General features: G+C 38.1%; 1 protein-coding gene across 1 annotated transcript in view; it reads right to left on the reverse strand.

The window, feature by feature from the left end:
* The window catches only part of TRIO (trio Rho guanine nucleotide exchange factor), a 246,193-nt gene that overhangs the window by 11,796 nt on the left and 219,269 nt on the right, over window positions 1-15,128 (reverse strand). Inside the window, exons 37-48 of the mRNA XM_021528950.3 lie at window positions 14,758-14,853; window positions 12,400-12,548; window positions 11,668-11,734; window positions 10,161-10,264; window positions 9,486-9,555; window positions 7,957-8,046; window positions 7,260-7,352; window positions 6,635-6,685; window positions 6,337-6,414; window positions 5,250-5,441; window positions 4,160-4,337; window positions 2,569-3,338 (exon numbers count right to left, since the gene is read on the reverse strand). Coding sequence (XP_021384625.3) covers window positions 2,569-3,338; window positions 4,160-4,337; window positions 5,250-5,441; window positions 6,337-6,414; window positions 6,635-6,685; window positions 7,260-7,352; window positions 7,957-8,046; window positions 9,486-9,555; window positions 10,161-10,264; window positions 11,668-11,734; window positions 12,400-12,548; window positions 14,758-14,853 — 1,938 coding nt within the window. The remainder of the gene's footprint in view (window positions 1-2,568; window positions 3,339-4,159; window positions 4,338-5,249; window positions 5,442-6,336; window positions 6,415-6,634; window positions 6,686-7,259; window positions 7,353-7,956; window positions 8,047-9,485; window positions 9,556-10,160; window positions 10,265-11,667; window positions 11,735-12,399; window positions 12,549-14,757; window positions 14,854-15,128) is intronic.

The following is a 15,128-nucleotide window of genomic DNA, read 5'->3' on the forward strand; positions in this document are numbered from 1 at the left end:
ATGTTATTCTAGCTGGACTGTTATATTCAAAGGAGTGACTCAAATCTTCTTTTTTTGCCATATTAAAATCATGAAGCATATGCCACCTCAGTGAGAAAGATCTCAATGTGGATTTTAACTCTACTAAAGGCTATTTGTATTAATTTCAGATGCTGTATTTCTAGTGGGAGAGCTAATTTTTTCTCATTTAGAGGACAGCCCGCATGGCCTTTTGAATTAACAAGTCCTTTCTATGATTCAGGCAAACTGGAACAGCTGAACAAAATAAATTAAGTCTCATTTTCAGTCATTATTTAAATTAGGGTGACAACTTGCTACATTCTTTTACCTAGATGAAAAACAACTCTATTCAAGAAAGCAGCTTTTGTTGACTCCTCCTGTTGGACTTACAGGGAAAGATGAAGGAAAAGTTGCAACATCAAACTAAGCCTCAAACCTTACCCTACACACTATTCCTGAACATACTGTTTCTTAGGATACAGTAGAATTTGTGTAACTGCAAGACTGACCTTTCTATAACAACATTTCTTTCTGACATTTAAGTCTTTGAAGGATCACAATAAACTCTGAATATTTCTTATGTTCAAAAGGGACAGTTAAATCTGTTAAATAAACAACTGTCTGGTAATTACTAAGTGACAAATGCTCCTGAGAATGTGTTTACACCAGAATTCATTCTCATCATGGAAAGATAGCCTTTCCTTTTGCATTTCAAGGAAGTAATTATTCTTGCACAGTAATGTTGTCTTACTGAAAGTACTTCTGGTCGTCACTGACCTCAACTATGGGATTAGAGGAGGATCTACAAAAAAAATATAAAATCCTCCCATATTTCTCAGCTACCAAAACTTACTCCTTTTTCTTCTTAGATGTAATTTTTCCTTAAGTAATTGACCACAGCCATATGTGCATGTGTATATACATACAAAAATGGTTAAATTAAAATAAATCTTCACAACCCATTTTCTCCAACTTGTTCAATGTGGTGTGGAATCCTGATGACTGGCATAGAAATGAGGTTATAAATGAGGACTTATGGCCCATCTCAATTACCAAATAAAAAAGCTATGTAGCTGTGAAGCAGAATGCATGCATTCTAACATTACATTTTACAGTGAGATAAAAACAAGCAATGGTGTCTTTGCTGAGATTGTGTCAAAATCCAAATGTTTTGAAAACTCAGTGCCATCTCATCTTTCTCCTTCTCTTTTTTTGATGCAGCAACCTGAATTAGTATTATGCAAGTACCACCATCTTGATTCACATACTATGCAGTGAATGCAAAATATTCAAATTACCACAGATTTTGCATTGCATTACATCACATCACATTTTGCTAGACTGAAGATAAACATAAGACAGAGCTAAACCACATAAAAAGCTGAAGGAAGATCAGAATAAAAATACAAAACATGCAAAGCATAACTTTTTTCTTCTGAAGCTATTATAAAAATAAGTGTAAGAACTAAGAAGTCAAGAAAGCTTTGTGTGTTAAACAGTTCTATAAAGAAACACATGCATTTAAACGAGGTCCAGCAAGTTAGGTGATTTGCAAAACTGGTATTGCATACCATTTGTGAGAGAGTAGAAAAACAAACATTCATGAACACAATGCTTAGTGAGAGAAAAATCAAATGTGAGTTTAAAAAGAAAGGCACCATAACCTGTCTACCACCTCCATGGCAAATGCCTCAACATTTTTGCTTTCTATTTGCACATGCCCCTGTGATGGCTGTGTTGCTTTCATGGTGGATGTTATTAGAGATAATGTAGATTCTGTTGACAGCCCGGATTTCTGCACAAACACACCAAGAGGCTGAATCTCCAGAAAACCGAAACCAGTTCTTCTTACAGAGGAGAAAAGACAAGTGGAGTGGGTAATTGTTTTGGTTGTAGTAGAAGTAGGATTATTGTCGCTAGGTTTTGTTGGCCTATTTTGAGTGGATTGCAGAAAGCTTCCTTGATCAAACACAGGATTTAAAAAGAGATTGATGTGTAACAACTATGCCTGAAAGGAGAAGGGCGGAAAAATAAATTAATAAAAAAATAAAACTCAAGCAGCCCAGGGAACGTAGATGTCTCCACAAAGTTAAAACTCAAGAGGACAATGGCGGCAAATTTCTGCGTGAAAGGGAAAAGAGCCCCAAGGCAATCTGCCAAAATCCTGAAGTCAGATTTAAGTGCTGGCACAATGCATATCCCAAGGTGCTCTGGCTGCCACGCTTCAGCATGTTAATTATGTGCCTTCAAATTAGAGATGAAAAAAGCAAGGACAGCAAGTTAGTAGATATCAGCCTAGTGATCTATATTTTCAGCAGAGGCAGAAATTGCATCTAATGTTAGCAGTTGCTTTTGTGTCTGTACACATAGCCATGTTCGCATGTATACACACACAGAGGTAGATGCTCTTGGCTTTTTAATGCGCAGGAGATACTGGAACGGTTGATTATTTCAGAGCAGTACAGCACCGGAGAGCCAGAAGTTAGTACGGAGAATGATGGCAACGCACAGAAAGGGAGCAAGGAAGATTTTAGAAGAGGTCGCAGGACAGAGGTGCTCCGCTCTTACCCCATTACTCTGGGTGGAGTGAACTGACTGCTCGCTGGTCGAGGAGCATGTGCTCATGCGGTCTGTGTCCTTGGTGTGTGAGGAATGGCGGTGGACCTGCCGCTGCAGGGAGTCATTGTCCCCGGGGAAAGTGAAGGAGCCAGGGCGGCTGGCAGGGGATGCTGGGATGGAGCTCCAAAAGGAGCCCTTCTGCAGGGGGCTGCTGGGTGGAAAGGTTTCCTTGCCAAAAGGAGAAGGGAAAGTCGTAGACAGAGGAGAGTTCATTGGAGAGATGGCTCCTGGCCTTGGCTTCCCAAGCGTCAGTGATCCTATGCTGTTTCTTGTTCGACTGTCCTCTGAGAGTCCACGTGAGTCTTTCTGGGCTCCATCAGCTGAGCCAGAAATGTTTCCTGCTGTCTTCCTGGGACTTTCAATAACTTTCATCTTGGGAATCTGTTCAGCTTCTCTCTGAGGACCATCCGGCTCTGCACTGGGAGGGTGCCTGTCTGGCTGGCTCAGGCCAGATTCTAAAGAGGTGTTGTAGTGTGGCAGGGAGTGATTGTGAAAGGACATACCTGACATCTTGTCTGCCTCTGCTTGGGCCGAGACTGCAGAGGAGACCAGGACTGGGGAATGGTGTCTGACAGGCTGGGGGATCCGGGATGGCCGGCTACGGCTGGAACTGGGGATGCCACTACAGCTGCTGGGGCCGCCGCTGTTACCGCTGCTGCTCCCGCCGCTGCCTCCACCACTGCTGTGGTTCCTCTGGTACTCGATCGGGGACGTCAAGGCTGCAGTGGGGGTGAGGGGAGAGGCGATCAGGGGAAAGGGGGCAGGAAAGGGAACAGGAACAGTTTAAAACAGACATGTCTACTGGCAAAAAGGGGAGTGCTGTTCAAATAAATTTCCTTAGCAGTGGAAAGATGCCACAGACTTCAAGTCACTTTTCTGTATCGAACCTTCATGACCTGCTCTATCTACCTATATTAAAGATTAAAAATCTGAAAAGAAGATGTTTTCCTCTAGGATCACACTGTCAGCCAGCAGTCAAGTTGAGAAGAAACAGGTGTCACTCCACATTCTCTGCTTGTTACTCATTACAACTGTTTAAAAAAATCTAGGTTGGGACAACAACTGATAGATATAAAAATAGAGCAAGAACCTTTTAGTGTAACAACAGACAATACAACCTTCTACTTTTCTCCTGCAGAATCTGAATGTTGCTGCCACAGTAAGATGCAACAACGGCCACCAAAATAATAGAAGCAAAACATATTCTGAATAGATGCTTAAAATTCCACTTGGGTTTAGCCTTTAAAGGCTTGCAGTTGCTTAAAAGCGGTACACAAGCTCTCAATGGACGGCACTTATCTTGATTCACTCCTACAAAACATTTGGAAAATTTCACCAAGAGAACACCATGTAAATTCAGACTACCACTCTTATAATAAATGCAAGCATCTGTTCTGAAGCAGAAATGTGGCATATATCCCCCAACTTTTCTGTATTAGCTGAGGAAAAAGGCAACTTGCAAAACATTTCAAAGCCAAGGAAAAAGGGATAAGAGAAAAGTCATCCAATTACGAACATTCAGTAAAAGAAAATAATTTACCATTTAAGAAGTTGCGCTGGTTTTCCAAAATTTGGTTAATTTCATGGATCCATAACTGGCGAACTCCCGGACTGGCAGAATGCAAAATAAAGGTCTCTGTGACATCACCTGTTCTTGATGTTAGTGCAAATTTGCATGGATCACTGTCCACATTTTCCTCCAGAGAAAGGCAACTCACCTTCATGAAAAAACCAAACAAACATGTATTTCATGGGAAACATACCTTCGAAATCTCTTCCTTAGGAGTTTAGAGTCAGATCTTTAAATGATAACCACTTGTTCTTGTAGTAAAATAATACCATGAAATGAAGTGACTTCATTCCAGTAAACTAAGAATTAGTGTACAGCTTACTGACACACTGTGCCTGAACCAACTCCATCAGGTCAGCATGGCACAATATTCTCCATCCCTCACTTTCCTTTCAGAATAGTTAAAATGCTGTGGAGCGCTCTCTACCACTGGCCCCCACTAAAGGCTTAAGCTGCAGTTACAGCAATGCCTTGGACCTGGCTGTTGAGCCAGAGTTATAAACAGGTTCAAGTGGCAGGCAGAGCATTAAGGTGAATTAGGGGAAGCAGGGTCCACCCAAGACACCTTGTGAGGGCTGCTGAGTCCTAATATTATCAGGTTTTCTAAGGAAAACCTAAAGTGGGGAAACACTTCCTTTTGTTTGAGGAAGAACTGACATATCTAAAAAAGTCGCACTACTTACATGTTATCTACATATTTGGGTATTGGAAAGGATACAAGAAGTTATTATCTCTACTTGCAATGACTTTGCAATGTGGTGTATACACAGCACAGAGCTGAAAACTAAACTTTGTGAATACCTCTCCAGCACTTTGTGCCAGAACATCTGCTTTGATATGCTTTATGCAGGAGGCATCAGAGTACTGGGATCCGAAGATCTCCACTTAACATTAAAGTGAGAACAGATTGGGTAGGAATTAATTTCAGGAAATGACTGACATATCATTGTGCTCTATGGTTGCACACCTAGATGTCACTCCTGACTGCCCACAGAATGAGAAACTGTTACCTTAGCAGAGTTTGTGCAGGAGACACAAAAGACTCACACACAACAGTTACCTTGATACTGTTTTTAAACAAGAATCCGGGCATGGAGAAACCTTTCTTTTTATCTAGCAGCTCACTGAAAATGACAATCTGCTCAAACAGGAAGACCCGTCTCTCCTTGCAGCGTGGTAGAAGTCCTGCATCCTGGTCTGTAACCAAGAATGTGTCCTGGAGCAGGAGCTTACCCTGGGCTACAATTTTACCCTAAACACAGAGGCAAAAAAACCCACATTTAGTGAAGTTCTTTGTTTCTTTTCCCAATCAACTTTTTTGAGCACATGTTCATGACAAATAGCTTTGTGTATTTCCCACTTTGCAACTGTCATTGACCACTATATATTCACTTCTCCTATACACAAGATATTCTTGTGTGCTTTCTCAAAAAAAACCCCAAACATCAAAAAGAAAAAAGAACTACACACAAAAAACCCCCAAACCAAACCAAACAAAAAAACCCCAGACCAAACCCCAAAAATCCACTCTACCCTTTTCAATTCATTCTGCATTTTGAGGCTTGGAACACTAAGGCTTTCATTTCTCTATTCTGAATAACTCCATCAGTTACTCATATAATCTTCCAGGATGCTGAGTGGGGGCAGATTTCAAGTTCATGTCTGCATCACAGAATATAAAGAGCTTGGCAAGTAGAACATGTGACTATGGCCTGGCTGATGCATCTTGCTTCAGTAGCTGATTTTCATCTCTTCTAGACTTAGCAAAACAGGGAGGGCTACAGTTGCCTCAAGCACAGGATTGACCTTAGTGACTCCTCCTTTGTCTACACTACTGAAGTCAGATCTGCTCACCTGCTGATAACTGATTATTTCACTATTTTGCAAGCCTTTATCCAACAAGGAACTGTAGTAAGACTGGCCCTTTCTTGACTTTGCAGAAGGGCTTTACCTAATGTGATTGACACAGCAGGTACACTACCTGGAAAAGATCCTTGGCAGGGCAAAAACTTGATTTTTGATTTGCTGCTTTTTGCACCAGCTATCCAGACAGTGAAGAAACACTGTACACATTGCTCCCCACAATATTAGTGATTAATTTCTAGAGAACCTGATAAAATCTCTAAGCAAAACTCCAGCCAACTTACATCAAATCCTTGCAGGCGGCCAACATTCATCATGTCATTACACCGTTTTGGTACTATACACATGACCTCTACAGCTTTCTGTTCAAGACAAATAAAAAGTCTTTCCATTATTTTCCAAATGAATTAGCAGCATAAAATTTTGTTTTATTTTATATGGCTGCTTTAGAACAGAAATGCAAGAAGTAAACACTTATAATCACTTTCTCAGGAAGATGAGAAAAGGAAAGTGACTCTGCCAAAACAAGAGAAGTTCTGAGCTAAAATAACTCATATCACTAAGAGAAAATGTCTCAAGTACCTCTAGTTCTGTTGTGTCAAGATTAGCTTTTTTAGAATACTTGAGGAAGTCCTGAAAAAGAAAAAAATTTGAGTAATATTTCTTTTCTCATTAATCATCAACAAGAAATCTTAGAAAATCTGAATTGATGTTATCAGAATATAACAGACTGCAGAATACACTGAACTTGATTTAACTCATACAAAAACATATGCTAAGGCAATGACCTCTGTGGTACACAGTGTTGCTCTTCAGCAAACACTTATGTGATACCAAAGTAGTTGCAGGTATAGCTGGAAAAGCTGTGATGAGTGCCAACAACTTGTATCATGTTTACATCTAAACACATTTGAGAGTTCCTTCTCCCATTCCTATGACATTGGTACAGATTTTAAACATTTCCATGCCTAAACATTTGGTCTTTAACTGTTAAAAGAAAAAATAAATTTCTGCCAAAGCCATCTACTGCAATTTTTATAACTATCGCAATGTGCTCAGAAAATAATCATATGTCATTGCTTACAAATCTGGGTTGCTAGGCAAAGGCATAGAAAAACATCAGCATTAATTAGAAACGAAAACCTATCTGTTAACACATCTATAACATATCTATTAACACAACTCATTCATCTCAACATCACTTTACCTTTAGTAACAGCTGGTATTTCATAATTCTCTGCACAGGTTTTATTAGCAAGTCTGTGAGCTGAAGTCTGTGGCCCAGGCGTTGCTTTAGATCCTTAGAGTTGTAAAACAAACATTTTTGTTTGTTCTGTTAGAAGAACTTTTGTTTTGTTGAGTTAGAAACACAGCATATGTATCAGTATATGGAGATAAATATATATTTATAAAACAAGGATATATCAGTATTCATTGCTATCACATCAGAAATTGGCAAAAGTCAGAAAATAATCTAATCTTCAGTTAGCAAAAGCTGGACTCCTTCCCCTAATCACTGTTGCTCCCAAGGTATTCCCTTCTGCAAGCATCTTTCATGTTTTTCTTGACAAGGCTTCCCAGCGAAATGTAATTTTTGAGTCATACGCTGTATATAGCTTATTTTCAACAGTGACCTCTGCTTATCCAGAACTGCCATTCCATTAAAATGCACTGGTCGCTTAAGCCTACTAAGGATAAGACTACTGATTAATTTATTATACCTAACCCTTAGTTTTCATCTCTAGGAGTCTATATCAGATTTGAGAAATCAAAACAGAAATGGCAAAAAATTGTAATTTAAAACATTAACAACAATATCTGCTGCATTTTTTTGGGGCTTTTTTCTGGGTTGATCAACAGATTTGATAATCCTTCACCTCCGATATCCTCTCTCATGAACTTACCTCAAAAAACGTATCAATGTATTCTGAGACAATGTGCTCAGACTTTGGTTTGTTTTGGCAGTAAACTATGTACATGTGCAACCTTCTCTCCTAGAGGAACAAAGACACAAAATGATACATCACTATCAAGAAAAACACATGCCAGATTAAAATGAAGTATTACTTTAAGAAGTACAGCAGTTCATATGTATTAACTTGAAAAGATCCCTTTAAGGAAAAAAAGCAGTTACATATGCAGAACTTACAGATCTGAAAACACATTTATTTGGTAACATCATTATGATTTTACAAAGGCAAAAAAAGTGAAAAAAATTCCCACAGCTGTAAATCGTCCTGAATTGACAGGAGTTCAGAGATGATAGCTCAGCAGGTTCCACAATAAAGTTAAGCATAATAATGGTTCTATTTTTCTTTTTACCAAGAGCCATGGAAGGTTCGACAAGATGACCCCACAGTGATCCCTTCCAACCTTAACCATTCAGTGATGCTGTAATGGAGCCTTTGAAAGATAGTATTTTTTATTCCATTTTAATAATGTGATTATTATTGGAATTTATTAGAATAATTACCTCCTCCTGTTCACATGTACAGAACAGTTAGGAGAAAACTTTCATGTCTTTTATTTAGTATTGGGCGTCCTACTGGAGTTTGGATGGGGATGTAGGTGATGAAGCCTAGAAATGAAGGCACTAGCATTTTTTAACTCTGATCCTTTATCTTGTGCATGTGCTTTTAACACCAAAGCAACAGAAAAAAGAGAGAGGAAATAACCTCTGCCTTTAAGATTTATTCTTGATTACTGACATTGCTGGGTAAGAAGTACTCCAAAATCTTTCCCATCACCGTGCTATGATTTGTTTGGGGTTAAAGGCTTTGCTTCTCAGAGGCTTACAGAATACTGACCAGTGAAGATAAATGGTAAGGAAGAAATGAAAAAATAAGATGGAGATTGGAAAGGACACAGATTAAGAACAGGAACTGAATCATTGTGTTCTAGCTGACAGGGTTTTGCTAGAGGATGCTGTAATAGCATCACAGCTTGCCTTTCCATCTGAAGTGGTAAAGGTGCCTTTCAAAGACAACTCAATTACAAATACCAGGAGAAAGTAAAACAGCAATCAGCAACAGGGACAGCTACTCCCTACAGGTTTCCCACTTTGCCGGCAACAAATGCTCAGAAGGGGAAAGGATATAGAACTAGAACATGTTCAAACCGGTAGAAGAATGAGCCTCTTTCCTATTTTTATTTCTTATATTCTATGCTATTGCATGGATACCTGGGATTAGAAGGCAGGCGTCATATGAAATTATGATTCCCTTGCACTGAAGTGTAACTGAATAGAGAAATGGGGCCTAGAGAAAGACTAAAACATTTACTTCTTCTATTTGTAAGCTCTTAAAAGCTATCTCTCCACCTCTTACAGGTGAAAAACACTGTACAGCACTTTCCTAATTGTGTTGTACTTAATAGTCAATCATGTTGGCCAGTAGCAGCAATAGAGTTTGCCAAAAAAGACATTTGCACTTACATGTTTAACAAACAGGGATCCCAGCTTTTCTGGATCTTCAAGGCACTTCTCCAACTCTCCTAAAAAGAAGCTGAACATAAACAGAATAAATACTTTTTTTCTGACACTACGCATTATAGCAACAGGTAATTGCAAAGCAGACTGGCCTTACTGCAAGGCAAGACACTTTTGTGTCCCCTATTAGCAGCATTGGATATTAAACTATGTCCAAACTGACAATGGTAACAGTATAATATTTCAATATAGATTTTTAAAAGGATGTGCCAAATCCATGCCAAGATTAAAAAAAACCCTGGCATTCACTAAAAAAAAATATTAAATTTCATATATATTGATGCTTGAGATGCTAATATTGTCTTGCTAACCACCCCTAACAAATTCTTAAGGCTGTATTGTTAGAGAGAAAGCAATGTACAAAGTTCTGTCAATATTAGAGATCCTCAGTTGAAGTACTTGCTATATATATATATATATATATATATATATATATATATATACATATATATATGCATCCTTCTTTAGAGCAAATCATCACACCAACATACAAACATTTGTAAGCTGAAGTTACATTTTCTACAACTCAAAGCACAAAACCAACTGCATTTACCTTGTATCTGAATATCTGAGGAAATAATTCCTAAAGTCAGTCTAATATTTTTTAGGTACAATACGTACTCTCTGTGCCAATCATAAATCTGGTGAATGTTTCCAAATACAATCTTGTCTTTGCCTTTCATATCATCAGGTACACCATCTTCCTTCATAAGTGCCATATAACCCTGCAACAGCCCAAGTGAAATTGCTGTGAACATTCTTAGTTAAAAAAAAAAGCAAGTTGTCTTTTAATCCCCCTTTTCCCAGAAGATGTCCAATGGCATCAAGCACTTGAGACACAAAGCGAAATCAGAAAACGGTTCTAAAACACAGCATAACATAAAGCACAGACACAAAGTATCACAAACAGAGGTGAGGCTGTCTACACAACAGTGCTAGCAAAATTAATTCATTCTAATTTAGCCTGTGTGAACAGGCTTGGAGCATGAAGGAAACTTCCACAGCCCTTCTCCTTACAGCCTGAAATGTCAGAACCTTTTATGCTGCAGCTTCTATGCTGCTTTGCTCTGTGTCTCATATTTCACTCACACTAACCCCACACCAAAGTGCACTGAGGAGGAAACTGCCCATGGGACTGCATTACATGGACTACTGCTTGCAGTATGAGCAAGCCAAACACATAAAAATTAAAAATCAATTCTGTTAGCAATCATTCTTGCTGCAATAAAGTTCCTCTTACATTTGCCCATAGTTTCATCTTAGTTTTGGTGTCTACACAGCTGTCTCACTGAGCAGATTTGGAGTGTTTTTAAATTTTGTAATATTCATGCAATTCTATTCCTTCTTTTCTACCCCCCAATAGTTCTATGCCTATATAGCCAGGCCTAGTTTTGGTATTCCAAGTGTATGTTTTGATGTCCAGCATTTTCACCAAAAATTATATTATTATTTACAAAAACATGTCTATTCACAAACTCCTAATGCACCCTTTAAATATTGTTAAAACACTATCACAATGCTGATCTTTCTTTCCCTCCCTGCCTCCAAGATAGAGCATAAGAATTAAAATTTATTAGGCTAAAATTCACTGTCATGCTCATTCTTTCTACTGTTCCAAATACATTTTGTTGGTAGCTGAAGACTGAGGGGAGATGTGTGATGTTACCTCATTTTACAGCAGGGGAAGCTAGGCAGTCTAAGAGAAGCCTAGTGGTAGAAGAGGAAGGAGGACTTTCAAATCTTGGATAACTGCTCTGTATGCTGAGGTACAATGTTTTTTTTTTTAAATTTAGATGTGCTAAATAAACAACTATTTACTAGGATAATAATAATAACAATAATAACAATAACAATAATAATAATAATAATAATAGTAATATATTAGGCCAGAAGTAGTGATTAAAAAAAAAATGGCAAAGAACTACACTCCTCAAAGGAACAACAAGGTGAACACAGTAACAGGAAAAAAGGAGTAAAATGTGATGCAGCATTTTACATCTTAAAAGCTTACAGGAAGGAAAACTCTTCCTGCATATCATTTTGAAAAACAGTGAGGTTCAAGCAGCATAGCTAGTTAGTAAGACATTAAAAAAAAAAGACGAAATTAAGATAATTAAAAACATCATACCTCAACTACATAGCCCAGATCACGCACATAATCTCGCTCTGTCTCCACTAATTCCTGTAAAACATAGCTACAGTGGGAGGAAAAAGGTGGACAAATATAAAAAAATTAAACAGATTTTTCAAGAGGATTAATGGCATACACCTTTTTTGATATTTGCAGTCACATATGTTTGATAGAACTGAAATGGAAGAATTAATGTACATTGGTTCTTAGCAAGATACTGCTTTGACTTTGAAACTGGACAAGGCTTGCTTCTGTTTATCTAAAGTCAAATCTTTTCTTAAACATGACATTAAAATTAAAATTTAACTGTTGTTTAAAATAAAATGCTATTATGTCTCTGCTCTGGAGACTCTTAGCTGTATGGATGGCTATTTCCACACACAAGTTTAAAAAATTTGAAACAAGGCATGTTTTTATCCTACCATGGTAACAGTTTACTACTACATAGAGAAATTAAGCATGGACTGGAATAGGAGGGGAATGACAATTTTTTTCAAGCCTAATAAACCTTTGGACATTTAAAGATCAGCATCTTCCCAAATAAATGAGAGTGACATGCAGCAGAAGTCAAACACAGTTATGACTAGAATTAAAAATCATAGATTGAATGTCACAGAGAAATGTGACCATGTTTGACATCTAATACAAGTCCTCCCATTTTCAGACTAATAGCTTCTGCTGCCATTGTAAAAAAAAAAAAAAAGGATAATTGTAAAAAATTGGTCTTACTGTCGTCTTTTTAAGGAGCTGGATTTCCTTTCCTCCATCTCATCTATGGGTGATGAGGAGGATAGAAGGGAGTTATCTGAAGGGTTGAAGGATGGACTGCTGCTGTCACCTTGATCTACCAACAAGGAACTTGGACGGTCCTCCAGAGCCTGAGAAGGTATTCAAGACAGTCAGCAACAATGATTTAGTTCTCCTTTATTCATAAAACACATTACAAACTGCTGTATATAGCAATCTATGGGAGATCAACAATGTATGTTGGCAAAGCAAGTCACAAGCCTCCAGGAAACCAGGCAACAACATGTCTTTCCATGACAACTGAGCCTTTGAAGCACATTTGAGATGACAGCATTCCCTTCACAGGAAAAAAAAGGAGCTGAACTGCTTTGAGCAGTGGTGGCTGGAAGTCGGACCCTCCTGCTCAGGAAGCAAGTACTTCTGTGGTGGGAGGGGCACAAATGTGTCCTCACAGCCAGGGATTAAATTATATTTGTCATATTTGACTTCTGGCCTATACAAGTTAGTTTCAACAATAAATTGGACATCTTTAAAAGAGATTTTTATGATGTTACATTTTTAACTCAAGAGAAGTGGCATTCTCTGTCAGACATTTTGGTTATCTTAATAAAAAGCCAAAATAGCATCTCAGTGAAGAAAATAATGACTTCTACACAGCCAGTGTTGTTTTTGTGCTTGTTCAGATCCTAGGAAAAAAGTCCCTGTATCCTCTTCCAGATACACTCTCTCCCCTGCATGGACTCCACAGGCTTCTGTTTGTATATATCTTTGTATAAGAAGATAAAGCAACAGGACAAACTAATACGAACATCTTTAATTAAGTATTCATTGTATTTCTTTAATTCAAGCCATAATCTTGGATCAAGCTACAGCTGTGTATCACATTTTCCTTGCATGTGATACAGCCTTATAGCAAGACACATTTACTTCACCAGGGTGGGGTTTAGCTATAATCTATTTTCTTTCCTCACAAAAAGTAAAAACCAATAATGATATGACCAGCCCTAAACCCACGGGAAGATGAACCTTGGCTAAAATTGTGAAATGAGAACAACTCCCACAAGGACTTTATGCATAGATCATTAACTTATATCCACTGCTAGGCAGCCTGAAAGACACGTGGACTAGCAAACTTTCCATTTGCAAAAGACTGTTGAATTTTCCCACAGATTACTTTGTATTCACCCTGCTGGTGTAAAAGAAGTAAAAAACAAAGTTAATATCCAAGAGAGTACAATAATTATTTTATGCAATAATGGCATTTTCTCTGAATGAGAAAACAGAAAATAAAATTTCTAGTTCTGAAAGTTAAAGCTGCTTCAATTTAGAATAACCTGTAAAATATCAACCTCTGATAACATGGGGCTGCCATGCTGCAATTCTTTGCAGTTTGCAAAAAGGCACTTCCTATTGAGCCCAAGAGGGGGCTATCTAGAAAAGCTGTATTTAAAGATTTGGAGGAAATCCAGAATTGCTGAAGGACCTCTTGAGACTATATAGTCCAATCTCAAAAAGGGTCAGCCAGAGAAGTTTTTCCCAGACTAGGTCAAGCTGGATTTTGATTACAAAGGCCTTCCTGGAATTATGCATATAATGAGAATCTTCAGAAACATGAACACTTTAAAACATGCCAATGACAATCTTCAGAAACATGGAAAATTTAAAACATAGAAAACTAAAAAAAAGCTGACACAAATTCCTCCTACTTAATTTGTTAGCAAGGATTGAGGCACTAACATGCAAAATGATCCCTTTACTCTCTTAGTTATTTCTTCATTATCATGCTGTTCAAAGAGCAACTAGGTAACATAAATATTTCTGTTATTAGGGTTACCTGCTTTACTGCTAACCTCATAAGATTTGCAATAAATTTAGTTTCAGGGATTCTTCTCATAAAGGTCTATTAGTCTAAGACCCTAGGTCTTTGCATTCATTTTACTAATAGGATATTTTCTTTTGACTAACAGGACATACTTAGTAGATTTTCCACCATCTCATCTCATCTCATCATCTCATCTCATCATCTCATCTCATCTCATCTCATCTCATCTCATCTCATCTCATCTCATCTCATCTCATCTCATCTCATCTCATCTCATCTCACTCTTCCTCTTAGTTATTGCTTTTTTCTCCTCTACATTGCCATTTACCTAAAAAAAAAATGCTCTTTTACAAGAGGATCTGTACAAAATGACCCCATACATCAATGCACAAAGTGATTTCTGTAACAGACAGTAAATTTTACAAGTCAACATAAAATGTGCAGGTTTTCTTTGAATAGCAAGCTTGGACTTGAAGACACAAGTTCTTTAGACATGTGCACTTGCTGGTCAGTCTCACCATTTTACTTTTGACGAGCTCTTCAATTGCACTGACAAGTTCTGCAGCACTGGGCGTCTCAGAGCTTGTCGGCCGCACCAACAATCGAGAAGATGTCTGTGCAAGGACACAAAGGGAGGAGAATCCCAGCGTTAGTCTGGTATTTGCTAAAGGATCAAGAGACTTCCTTCACTTCTCTGTCAGACAAAGGTACCTGACAGGTACTGTCAGTGTCATATTACACTAAGATCATCCCTTCCAACCTGAGCAGCTGGAGTTGGAAGTTTCAAGTAAAACCCATAGAAGTTAAATGCTGGGATATAAATTCCTGTTCCTACATGCAATAGAAGTCGAGGAAATATAATTGCTGATAATTCTTGGCAAATATCTAT

The sequence above is a fragment of the Lonchura striata genome, chromosome 2 (assembly GCF_050655825.1).
Source record: "Lonchura striata isolate lonStrDom1 chromosome 2, ASM5065582v1, whole genome shotgun sequence".
NCBI lineage: Eukaryota > Metazoa > Chordata > Aves > Passeriformes > Estrildidae > Lonchura > Lonchura striata.